The following is a 13,299-nucleotide window of genomic DNA, read 5'->3' on the forward strand; positions in this document are numbered from 1 at the left end:
AATCATTCAGACCTGTACTGGTATTACTATCAAGCCAAAGTTACGGATGGAAGAGTGAACTCATTGCATTACTGTAAAACCCAGTTTACTGATACTGTTATGCAAACATAAGAAACAAAATCTAGTATCATTCAAAAGGCAATTCCTGTGGGCAAACTCTGCCACAAGTTAGCACAGAAGCTGCCTCATAAAACACTGTGTCCTTCACTAGTCTGAAACAGCTTGAATACAGGGCAGTTTACCTTGAGGGAAATTCTATGGAGCGCTTAAAATAGCCCAGCATCCTCTGTGTTTCTGGCTGAGCGTCAGTGGTCCCATCGCAATTTGACTTGAATTTGCATTTTATCATTAGACAAGTACTTCCAGTTGACTAGGTACATGCTTTGCAATACAGAGAAGCAGGCTGTCACTTTTCACTTAGATGGTTGCGATGTAGTTCATGGAACATACTGAGATTATTTAAAGATTTATACACTGATGCCTCTTGCTTTGTAATATTTTGACAGTCATGAGAAGACATAAAAATACAGAACTCCACTTTAAAAGAAAACTACCGTGCTTTATAGATCATCTAAACCAGATTATTCAATTTCCCAATAAAACCAGACACGTCCCAAAAACATTTCTCTAAAAAACCCCTCATTATACTCAACATTTTGTCCTTCCTTCAAAGAGCAAACAGGCACAAAGGGGAGGCACCTAGCCCATCTTTACAATGAAAAATGCTAAAAGGTGATTTAAAAATAAGTTCCACAAAAAAAATCAACACCTATACAAAATAATTAATACAGCAGAGTACGTGGATTATTTTTACCCGTATTATACACTCTGATACAATAGCATCCTCACATCGCATTTTTAAAATCACACTTTCCCCGCACTCCTTAGCTCAATCACAGAATGCTAATGCTGGCATTCCTCATCTATGTGATTAACATATTTTAGTTCCTCAGCCACTGCAGAATTGGACTGTGCAAAGCACATCAGAAAAAAATAGGTAGCTGAAAACTTTCACAGAATAACCTACCCAATAAAGTGAACTGAGATTAGCTCAGCAGCAGCCCAAATTGCATTCACACAGTTCAGAAAGTACGTCCAAAACTTTCAGACCATCTTCCTGAACTACTCACTGAAGGTGCAGTGAGCGAGTCTGCACACAGACTTCTAGGATACATTTGGGATACTAATTTTAATGTTGAAAAAAGCAGTTGCCTTAATATTACCATCGTCCAAAGGCATCAGCTGCTTTACAGCTTCCCTTGCAAAGCGCATGTATGGGCTGACTGTAGCCAGTGGAGGCTAGGGGGAAGGAAGGGGAGGAAAACAGAGAAAAATGAAGCACAACCAGGAATCAGAGACATGGGTGATGGAGAACACATTATGTGTCCTAAACTTTGGCTTAGGAGCTAAAATGCAGCAACCAAGTTAAATTAATTAACTTTTGCTCTACAAGTAATCTACCATATTTTAGAATTCATGTCTGGAAAATAGATGTTCATAATCATTATTTAGTAAGCTACTGGGAGAACAAAAGCTACACTATGCATCTAAAAAGTGTTTTCAAAAGGGAGAGAGAGAATTTTATTCCAGGGACTTGCGGGTACTCATTACAGACTCGTGTCTTCTACACTGCGCAATACTTACTTGTTCCCCAATTTTTTGCATCTCTCCATCATCTCAGTAAGCAGAACCTGGAAGAATTACTTATTAAAATTAGCGAGTAGAGACTCTGCAAATAAATTCAGCTTTAATTACTGCAATGAAGTCTACTAAAAGCTGTTTTAATTATCTACTCAATACATTCCAATAATCCTGTCTTATCCTGTATTTAGAACACAAGGAAACAATGGTGTAGTACAACATAAAACACACCTACTGGAATAGGTACACTGGCATTTTAATCAAAACCACCATTTTATGGAAGTCAAATTTGCAATCCTTCAGCCATGCCATTTCTCAAAATAATTACTATTTGCCAGCCAGGTCAATTACCTCTGGCAGGAGAGGTGAAGATTACCAAGTGTCTGCTACAGAACGCAAAACAGACTGACTGATATTAAAACAGCCTGTTGACTATGTTAAGCAATTACAAAGCTACAGTTTACTCAAATCATTTTTATATCTGTATGACAGAAGAAACTAATAAATTCAGGAATTAAAGATGAAACTAGCTAAAGGACAACAAGAAACAAACAGGAATACTGCCTATGAATTTAAAGTGGTCTAACTTGAGCTTTGTGGAAATGAACATTCTTCCTGTATAGAAGAGAGAAACAGGCAGTCATATCTAGGCTCTTTATACTTGCTTTCACACTCATGTAAGTACTGACTGGGGTTTTTTTTTAATAGGCAAAATTAACTCTTCACCCCAACACTTCCTTTAGTATCAAGAATTACCAGGCTTACACTTACTTCAGGAGCACGGTATGCAATACACTGTAAAATCCAGTCTATAGCAGGAGAATATAGAGTCAAATACAAAGGAATCTCCACACACTGTACTACCAGCTGATTCTGAACTGTATCCCCATGAATCTGTTGAAATAAAAGACAAAAGCATATTGCTGTGAAAAGGTATTTAATAGGAGCTATGGTAAACTGGACAAAGTTTGTGTATGAATGGAAATGACAACAGACAAGATCACAAAAGACACACAGATAATCCAAAGCATTCCTTGCATACTGGGGAAAAAAAATTTCAAGCTCATAGCCTATATTATTAAAGTATGGAAACATGCTGAAAAGAGCAGTTTCAACTTATCAGAAAGTACGTAAAATTTCCTATACTATATCTGGGTACAGGAACATCCCTAAATCTAGATTTAAGAACTTCAAAGATTTTTAAAAAGTATGCAGTAGTTTGGTTAAGGAGTGTATTTACGCGATTTTACAAATAAAAACCTTATTTGCTTACTTGTTTAAATGTTAGAAGAAAGTCAAAGAAATTTTTGTTAAGGCTTTCTTTGAGTTGTGGTGCCACTTCCATCCCAACCTGTATTAAAAGAAAGAAACTGATTTTATCTGCATCTATGATTCTCCTTCAACTGTAAGATAAAAATGCATTTTCTGGAAGAGTACACCTAGTCACAGACATCAAATCAACAAACAGCATTGAATCACATGCTTTTGACTGATTATTTCCTCGCTTACTATTACAGTCATGTCCACTAACAACTACCCTGAGGTAGTTACAGCTGTGCTTAAACATGGTTCTCCTAACATCAGCTCCAAGTATCTGTAAGCAGTGAGGAAATCAATGTCTACTCCAGTGCCTGCACTGCAACCGCCTGTTTTCATTGTATGCAGAGAGCCTACAGTGAAGAACATTTAAAAAGTCAGTCAAAGTTCAGAAATTGCTTAAAATAATGTATATTTATTCCGTGGACAGAATAAAGCAAGGATCCCAAAGGAAAATATGAATATATGGATAGATACAGATAAAATATTGATAAATAATACAAGGTGATGCACAAACACAAGGCGTATGTAGTAAAGCTGGAACTACAAAGGAAACTAATCCATACAGGACTGTTTTCAATAATACAGATAAAAAAATATCAAAAAATAAAAATGTGGCATATTACGAAAGAAAAGAGAAAGATGCAGAAGTGAATGAGAAGTTAGTAACAGATCAGGCTTAAAAACACACACGAACAAACAAATGCATCTCAACAGCTTAAGGTTCCCCTCTTCAAACAAACCCAAGGTTCTGAGGTTTTGGGATCTCTGAGCATATGCAATTCTAGCTGACTTCATCACAAAGCAGAGGTACCCTGCACAGACCCAAGCCAGTCATCTGTCATTTTTCTTTATATATCATTTCCTTTCAAACCATGGGGCTAAAGAGAAATGCATCACCTTGCTGTGTAAAGATCTCATTCTTTGGTTTCATGCAAGTGTTTATTCCCACATTTCACTATGCTGTGGCTTTAGACATCATTTATATCGATACTACAGTTTTCCTATTCAAGAATTTATATTTTTTAAAAATCTATTTTCATTATCTTCATTGTGAAAGTATTAATATAGTGTCAGTAGCTGGAATACAGAAGATTAAATGCCTTCCAGTCCAATAAGTTTTCTTATTTTAAACAAAAGTCAGGATTTTAAGAGCTAGTATTTTATTCCAAGAAAAATTTCACTATTTATTTTGTATGATCATCTTTGTGGACAAAAAGGAGCATGCTAAATTCTTCCTTACTACATAACTGCGATTACTATTACTAGATTATTAGTCCTAACCGCTCTATCATTATGCACCTCTTTTAGCTGTATCAGGAGCAGTAAAAGGTGGATTGTGCATACAAACTGTTCCCCAAAAAACCTTCAGAAACCTTGTACTATGTAGCAGGAATGATTAGGCTATGACAAAAATGCAGGCATTATTGTATTTCAAGATTCAAATAAACTAAGCAGCTCATCTATCAGAGTAAATGAGAGGTTAGCGATTACTTGCAGATGCAGGAATTCATATGGACACCCCTGAATAGTATACCAAAAGCATACTGGACAGTTTATTCAAACGTAACAGATATATCAACACTGAACAAACTCATTATATTTCATAATGGCAGTTGATTTCATGCAAGTATTGCTAATTAGCAGCCCTACCATTTTCCAATTATAGTTGAGATCTTTGCCACTACTTCAAAAATGTATTTCACAAATATTTTTCCACTATTGATGACTTTTTGAATCACTTTAAGTCTCTTCTTGGGTAAGTTTATCTTGGCTGAGCTGTTAAGGTAACTGCAGGAGTAGTTGAGGATAAGAACATAGCCACACTGCACAGTCAGACAAAAATCCACTGTCTGAACACTTTACCAAGTGGCTCCTCTGCCAAGGAGCTTGCCAGACCTCTGCCTGCCACATACACTCTAGCAGTAGAAGGAGGAAGATAAACATAGGGAAAGTGCATATATTAACTACGAAAGCAGCACCTAGCAATCAGACAATAGCATGTAGCCTCAAAGTCCAGACTCTCCTTCCACTTAGGTCCATAACATTTTCCCCTACCCAGAGATGAAAAACTGGCATAAGTAAAAATAATTTTATGTGCTGCTTATTATAAACACTTAAAGAAAGATTCCCCATTATTAGAACAAAAGAGAAATTTTATTTTTTTGTTTGTTAGAAGGAAGAGATGGGCTGCTGACTACTTCAGATAAAAACAGTAGTTAAAAGAAATTTTCCTTTAGTGGCAGAGCTAGCTGCAGTAAACCTTCGATACGGATCTCAAGCGTTAAATGATAGCCTACCCTGCAAAGGTATGCTCTTGCATAGACTGCAACCAGTGGATCTCCAATTCCTCTAATCATAGACGTTAACCGTGGGAGACATTCTGAAATCCCCCTGTTAAGATTTTTCAGAAATTAAAATGAGATTTAACAATTGATAACAGAATTATATCACCTACAGATAACTTCAGTAGCTGCCTTGTAGATCGGCAATTTAGCCTGAGTTATAGAAACACCTACCAAAGCAGCAGCACATTAGCACAAAATTTTATTTCAGAAGTAAGATTTTATGCATATAGTAACAGATATTCCACATTCAAATTGCAGTATTTTATTTGCCACTAGGAGTAGTGCAGATAGCCAGGTTGGATGCTTGGCTTGTAAAAGACAAGCACAACTAAGAAACTCCTCCTCTAGTTTGGAGGAACACCAGAGCTCTAGAAGGGCTGTAATTAAATGTGAAGAAAGCATCCGCTCAAAGCAGAACTGGCAGAACCCCTTGTATGTCTCACTTTCCCACATGTCCTTTTTGACAGAGCTGTACTAGTGCCTAGAGATGAGGCCCATCAATTCCAGTAAAAGAACTGCTTTTTAGGGATAATGAAGTTGCCACTATAATAGCAATTTGGCTTACAACACTGAAAAAGGACGATTACATGTGAAGGAACATCTTCAGCTCAGCAACTGACACTGTTAGGCAATATATGAAGCTTATACCAAGATTTTCAATAGATAACGGTTCATTGCTCCTCAATTGTTTCTCCATCTCTAGCAATACGACACATCAGTATTTTCCTTTCAGTTTTCTATCCTGTCTTTTTGCCACACTCCTCATCTCAACAATCTTGCTTCCCCCTCCATCTGAAGCCACTGGTTTTTAATTTGCAAACTCCTGATGTCACAATCATACATATATTCCAAAACTGCAAGCACTACTGCATTCCAAATTGTACCACAGTTTGAATTTATTCCATGGCATTCTCACTAAAAACTCCAAAACCTCTCAGTACTGCTTCTTCTCAGATCTGTTGAGACCCTATCCACCATTAATCACAGAACTTGCATGCTTAACTCCTTAAATTAGTTTATAAGCCTGCCCATTTGCTTCCTTCCCACACTTAACATTTACTCTTACGTTTTGGATAAGAACTTATTGCACTTCAGTATTGCTGCTTCCACGTAACTAAAATGAAGCCAAGTTAAGGAATAAAACTAAGATGCATACCATTTAAAAACATGAAAACAAGCTTATATACCAAATACATATTGAACAAACTATTTCAAGGCCTTCTGTAATTAATTTCACTACACTTTGTTGATTTTTACAATTTCTCTACAAGATTTTTATTGTTTCCCAAGTTTTCACACATCAACTCTACTTTATCACTGCCACACTGCTCATAGCCAATAATTCAGCATTCACTTTACTATGAAACATGACTCAAAATTAAATTCAAAACATACAGCCTGAAACAAACAAAACAAAGTCAGTATAAACATCAGATTGCTGTGGGTTTTATTGAAAGAAACAGGTTCATTTTTGGAAAAGTCTATGAAAAACCTGCAGATACACTCTGAGAGTCTCATTTGACAAGGATACAATCTCGGAATGAGTTCTCTGATTGAAGCAATCTTGAAAAACCAGTTTAAGCAAGTTTCTTTAGCTGTATCATTAACACTCTCTGGAGAAAAGTTATCTGGGGAAAAAAAACCAACAACCCAGAAATAGTTACATTCTTTCTCAAACCAAGTTACTTTTCATTCTAGGTTTAAAATTGTATTCTCTTTCCTTTCAACAAGGAATTAGGTATACCATAATAAACTAGGCAATATGTTTGATTCTCAGCTCTCTATTGCAGCAGTAAGAGCTGAGTACACAGAGACAGGAAGAAGAGGTAACTATAGCTTCCATCTTGCATTAAGTAACATTTCAGAGCTGAAGTCAAGCTCTCAAAGCTAATCTCAGATCTGCTACTTAGAAATCTAACCTCTGCCTCCCCACAAAAGCAGAAATTGTAAAAAAAAAAAAAAAGGGAATCTACAACAAATACATGTATATAAATCTATAACAAATGCATACACATAATACAGATTTAAGCACTCAAATTCTTTACTTTAAAATGCTAATATAATTTTTAAAGAATATTATTTAAAACTATATTGCAAGAAGTAGGAAATATTAAGCACTGACAGAACACTTGGTTTTGTACGCTAAACATCTAACACTGCAGCACAGTTCTCTCCTCACAAGCTCTAGGACTATTTGTGTCAGCTGCCAGCAGGAAAAAGCTGCCACGCCGGGGTGGAACAGATGGGTTATTGGGACAGTGCTCTGGTCAGGAGGGCATGCAGTTGCGTGGCTAACTGCCGCCTCTTTCTCCAGATTGCCTGGAACAGGAGGCAAAAATGGGCTGCTTCAGATCTACCCGGGTCTGAAGCAAGATGGTTGGGAAGGATGAGTCCCTCTCCTCTCAGCAATAAAGCTACACAAGCAGCTTCTGCTGTGAATGTCTACTTATAAACTCCTTGTGAAACAGTTTTAAAATACCAGTGCTCTCCCATCCCTGCCCCCAGAAGGTGAGAAGCTCCTGTTCCACCAGAAAGTTTCCCACTTCCAAGACTAGCGAAGCCACACACTAGATGCTGACTGAGTACAGGAAGACATTCTTTCTCATCTAGGACCACAGGAGTTCTCGTCCAACTTTGTTTCGCCTGGTTCCCACGGGATGAGCACGGATGTTGGGCCTGAAATCCCCAGGGGTTCACACTGTCATGCACAGCAAGCACAGCACAGATTTTCCTTCTCCCTCCCACTTTTATAGCTGCTTGGGAAGTTCCCACCAGCAATGCCCCTGGCAGCTGTACAGCTGCAGCATGAGCTCAGCTCTCCAGAACGGAGGTAACTGTGCCCAATAATCGTGACATGCTACAGGAACTGTCTGCCTTCATTAATGTTTATACGAACAGTTTAACAGACAACAACCAAATTTATTTTAAGTATTTTCTGTAAGTTTATTTCAAATTTAAGTATTTGCTGGTTTCAGGCTTCTGGCTCAAATCCTATGGATTTAACTGTAACCTAATGGTACTGTTGCATTGCCAACTACAGAGTAAGAATGTTTCATATTTCAAGGACATGCACTTAATACACTCCAAATTGCAAGGAAAAGCCCATATTTCAGTGGAATGTTTCAGTGCCTTCCTAAAGAAGTACTTCCATATACATTTGTACTGTAAACGTCAAATTAAACTTTTAGATTGTGTTAGAACTTCAACTGAAAAAAAGGGCCCAAGTTAGAAAGATCATACTGACAGCCTGCTCCTTCTTCCAAAATTCTTCCCTAATTAAAGCAAAACTATCAACAGTTTCCAATGTAGCAACAAAAACATCTATTTACCAAAAACTGAGACTCTCAGCTTTGTCTGTATATTCTTCACAGTTAAAATGTAAACTTGCATAAACACTGTGAGTGGAGAAAGCTATAAGCAATGGATTTTACCCTGTTAAAAACTAAAAATTACTACATTCAAATAAGAACTTTTTTTCATAGGAAATAAAAGTAGCATGGGTCCTATTTAACCTCCCTCAAATTAGTTCAGACATTATTTTTTCCAGGATCATGGTAGAAGCAAACACAAAGTTACCTGGCAAAGACACACGATTGTCCACACACATTGACAGAATTCTTTCATACACTAGCTTCCCTGTTTTAAAAAAAAAAAAAAAAAAAAAAAGATAATTCATCACAAACTAACAAACTATAAAACACAAAATGTTAATACAAAGGTTTCCTCTCCAACATAAAAACTTCCTAGAACACTAACATTATGCTGCCCTCTAGTGAGGCTGAAATGTTAAGTCTGAATTTAGCACTTCGCACACTATAAAAAATTTATCTGGCTCCCCTCAGTGCAGAGGTAGCACTCAGGTCACATTTCTCCCAGGCCAGGAAAGGAAAGCTGGTGTCCTGTCTTTGCTGAGTTTGGATATTATGTTATCTTCAGCAACTTTCAGTGAGTAGGAAAGAGCACAAAGAGGAAGCAAGACCTGAAAAAACAATTGGATCTATGTCATAGCATATCCTGCTAACCATCAAAATACCCTTCAACTTTGAATGCCATCATGAATCTTTTCCATAACATGGCAGAAAACCAAGAGAATCACAAGAAATGGATGACAATTTCACTTAAAGGATAATTTTAAAGTTATAAAAATAGATTAAAAAATTCAGTAACTACATTTTGATCACTTCAGTCTCTATTCAGCTACAGAAAACTTTCCGACTTCTATTCTTCCAATATAAATAGAATGAAATATTGAGTCAAGAGGCTGCCAAACCCAAAATATTTTCATGAAAACAACAGTGTGTTTTAAATTTCAAAATGCAGAGATCATGATTTTTCCCAAGGTTTTGTTCTAGATATTCACTAGTACATAAAGCATAGAACTACAAAATGAAATATCTTTATTTTAAAGACTTCACTCATAAGAGTTTTTGAACAATTCTATACCACTTTTATACCACTAGTGTCCAAATGTTTATGTTGGAAATATTCCATGTTAAAACTGAGAGTCATTTCAGCACTTTTTGGATAACTTTAATGTTTTCTAACATTACAAAAAATTAATTTCACCTTATTAACAATTATGTAGTAAGTCTGGCATATTAGATACTTACCAAAAGTATCAAGGATATCTGTAATTAAAACAAATTTACTTGGATAAAACTGGATTACTGTTGTGTCTGAAAGAAGCTTAGAACACTAGAAGGAGAAAAAAACCAAAGAAACATTTTTAGAGGACAATGCAAGTTTGTCTTTTTACTCCACACAGGCTGGAACAGATGAATATCTACAGATGGAGAGAACCAACATGAACTATCCAGCAAAACGCACAAGAACCTCTAACATAAGACATTGCGGTACTCTTTGTATTTTTCACGTTATTCTTCATTTCCAGCAGAGCTAGTCACAGATCTGTTTTTCCTTTATACAAGGTAATCTACAGCGCAAAATTTCAGCTGACCATACAGATCTGTGCATTTGTTCAGACAAGACAAATTCTCTCCCAGAAGCAGCATGAAAAGGCACTTCTTTTCCAAAACAACTTTTTTAAGGGCATTTTTCTGTTTCTCACCATCTCTCTAAGCATCCATATCAAACACAGAATTTGATATAGACTAAATTAAGAAACCATTTTAAAAGTTTAGCTAATGAGCTTTTCAACACATCTTTGCGGCTCACATAACCAGTTCAAACATTCTGGAAACAGGCCAGCTGATCCACAGTCAGCTCCAGGGAGGAATCTGTAATCAATCACCACCCACAGGCACCCACATGATCACAGCAGTTGGACTATAACGATGCCTGGCACAAAGTCACATTTGAAAACATATTAGCCAACTTAGTTCTAGTATCATTGAATGTTAAGTCCAGGTAGCAAATTCGGTACTACATATAGGGCTACAGCTTGATACATCCTCACTAGATAAAGAGGAGGGCTTAACATTCAATGATACCATGTCCATTTATGGTATGAATTCAAAATACATACTGAGGAATGAAGATATTTTTAAGATATTTAATTAAGCTACACTTTGTTTTCCAAGATGGTGCAAAAAATGCAGACTAAACTGGAGTCAAAAACTTTGGCAGAAGTTTATTCACAAAAAATCAACTTCCACCTGAAGAAAACAGACAAATGACTGACCTGGGGAGAGAGATCCACCTCCTCCCTACTTGAGCCAAATGTGGCCTTTGACAACGAGTCTTCTCTGGTCTCTATTTAAGACTGACAAGTACACTATTCTCTGTTATCTCTGTCCCTTCTCTCTCCTTCATCAGGACACAGTTCTTCAATCTCAATGGAATAAATAAAGTTCAAGTTTTCATTACATTCCAAAAATCCAGGAAGCAATCTGATACCCCACAAGACTGCTTTATTTAAACAAGAAAATCATAACATTTGAACATGCTTAAATGAGGGGCACACTTAGTCTTTTTGCTTTATTCATCAGGGCGGAACTTAAAGAGTGCACCAGAAAGACAGGTGAGAGCATTCACATCTTACAACCCAAGCAGAATCTTCCCTACTGCGTGGTAAGTCAGTCACCTTCAAAGAAAGGTAGTTCAGTAGCTGTTTAGGACCTACACATACCATGAACGCTTAATTACCACTTTTCTTAGAGCTCACATACGTAATCAACTTACTTCAGCTTACTTTAAGTAGCTTACCTTATTCCATCTTGGCAAGTAAAGTATCTTGTAAAAAGGCACTTGAGGAATGCATGTTATAAATTCAGACCCTGCCTTAATAACCAGAACTCTTCCTGCCCTTCAAGCTCTGTAAAACTCTCATACAGAGAATGAAGGCTCCATTCCCAATGTCCAAATGAAAGGTCTTGTGTAATTTCATCATTAGTTCTTAAATCAAGATAATTCTGGCATTCAAATTAAAATCGCTTTTTCCAGCCCAGTATACATTTCTGAAAATAACAACCAAAAAAAAAAAAAGGCCAAACTTACTCCTCCTATTGCACACTAATCAGTATGTGCTACTAATAATGATAGACTATGTATATAATCACAGCCTGATGTCAAGAAAACTGCTTAGCTCTTTAGGAGGATACAACATTCTTAAAATTACGTTATGTACTAGGAAGAACCACAACAAGGAAAGTTCAGTCAGGTTTCTACCCTATCCTGCTTTATGAGTATAGAATTATTATTAGTTACTTATAGTCTCCTTTATGAAAGATTTTTGTATTCATGCTAATTACCCGAACACCTATTTCATTCTTACCCAATCTTTCAATTAATGATGAGCATCTGCAGCACGAAGTTCAAGTGCAAAGTGAACAATACATAGACAACACTTGAAGAGGTAAACATAAGCAATTGATGCCTCTTTCCTAAAAGAAAGCACTGAATCCCATCTTAGAAACTACATTATTTCAAAATCATTTGTGAAACCATTTGTAAAAGAATATATGAAATTATGAATGCATAGATTATCACTGCATGTCACTGTATATATACATATTAATGCACTGTAAATACAGTACATCCATGTCCCTTTTCTCCTCCTCCAGCCTTTTAATATTCTCTTTCACTAAGATAGTCACACTTCACAATGCTATATATATATGCTATATATTTTTTAAAGAATAATAGTGCTGATTTCAGTATTAGAATAGAACATTAGTCACCCTAAGTCACATATAATTTTCTGATCTCCCTTCATTTATATTTCATTTCCTGTATTATCTTTACCACAATTTAAGATGAAATTACTGCAAACAGTTTTCACAAGAGTATCCAGCATGAGAAGAAAAAAATCCTGACTTTATATAACCCTACTTGATGACTATTAGCATTACATGAGTTTTACAGCTTTTAAGGATGTCATTATCTCCTCTGTCCGCTGATGCACTTTGCCTCTGGCCTTTTTTTTTTTTTTTAAAGGCCAAGCCAAACAAAAGATCATTTAATTGTCCTGTTCCTCCCTGCCCCCCTCACAGCCCATCACCCCAAATGAGCCAGAGGAAGACTGTGGAGAAGTTTACAAAAAAAGAAAACTGAAACAACAACCAAAAAAACCCCAAGCACTTAAAAAATCTGGAGTTGTTTTCTGTACTTTGCTAGGGTCCTAAATCACATTATTCTGTTGCCTTAGTAAGTCTGGATGGGGAAAACACTGACATTCAAAAAACCATCCTGGTATTATTTGGGGTGGGGGGCAAGGGGGTAGAGGGGGAAGAGGAGAGGAAAGGAAACTACATGTCCTAGAAAGAGTTGGTATCACTACATGTTATTTTTTTCTAATTATCCCTAACCAGGTAAAATTTCCATGTCTGTCATTTGGCCACTCTCTTTAATGAGAATTCCATCCCACATACCCTACTCAAAATCAATATATAATGAAGTTGAAAATCCAACTGTTGTCAGAAGTCATAAAACTCTGAAAGAAATGGGTTTCAGTGAAGAACAGATGAAAATAGTAGAAAAATAACAGAAACCTTTCTTTCCCCAAGAAAGAAATTGGATAAGCCACACCACCAAA

The 13,299-nt window shown here is 36.5% G+C and overlaps 1 protein-coding gene across 5 annotated transcripts in view; it reads right to left on the minus strand.

The window, feature by feature from the left end:
• Nucleotides 1-13,299, minus strand: part of VPS35L (VPS35 endosomal protein sorting factor like) — a 58,080-nt gene that overhangs the window by 34,786 nt on the left and 9,995 nt on the right. For all 5 annotated transcript variants that reach the window (XM_075514605.1, XM_075514606.1, XM_075514609.1 and 2 more), the window contains 8 exons: nucleotides 9,917-10,001; nucleotides 8,883-8,942; nucleotides 6,838-6,934; nucleotides 6,373-6,420; nucleotides 5,259-5,352; nucleotides 2,915-2,992; nucleotides 2,413-2,535; nucleotides 1,645-1,691 (listed from right to left, as the gene is read on the minus strand). In XM_075514605.1, coding sequence (XP_075370720.1) covers nucleotides 1,645-1,691; nucleotides 2,413-2,535; nucleotides 2,915-2,992; nucleotides 5,259-5,352; nucleotides 6,373-6,420; nucleotides 6,838-6,934; nucleotides 8,883-8,942; nucleotides 9,917-10,001 — 632 coding nt within the window. The remainder of the gene's footprint in view (nucleotides 1-1,644; nucleotides 1,692-2,412; nucleotides 2,536-2,914; nucleotides 2,993-5,258; nucleotides 5,353-6,372; nucleotides 6,421-6,837; nucleotides 6,935-8,882; nucleotides 8,943-9,916; nucleotides 10,002-13,299) is intronic.

This window comes from Mycteria americana, chromosome 12 (assembly GCF_035582795.1).
Source record: "Mycteria americana isolate JAX WOST 10 ecotype Jacksonville Zoo and Gardens chromosome 12, USCA_MyAme_1.0, whole genome shotgun sequence".
NCBI classification, from domain to species: domain Eukaryota; kingdom Metazoa; phylum Chordata; class Aves; order Ciconiiformes; family Ciconiidae; genus Mycteria; species Mycteria americana.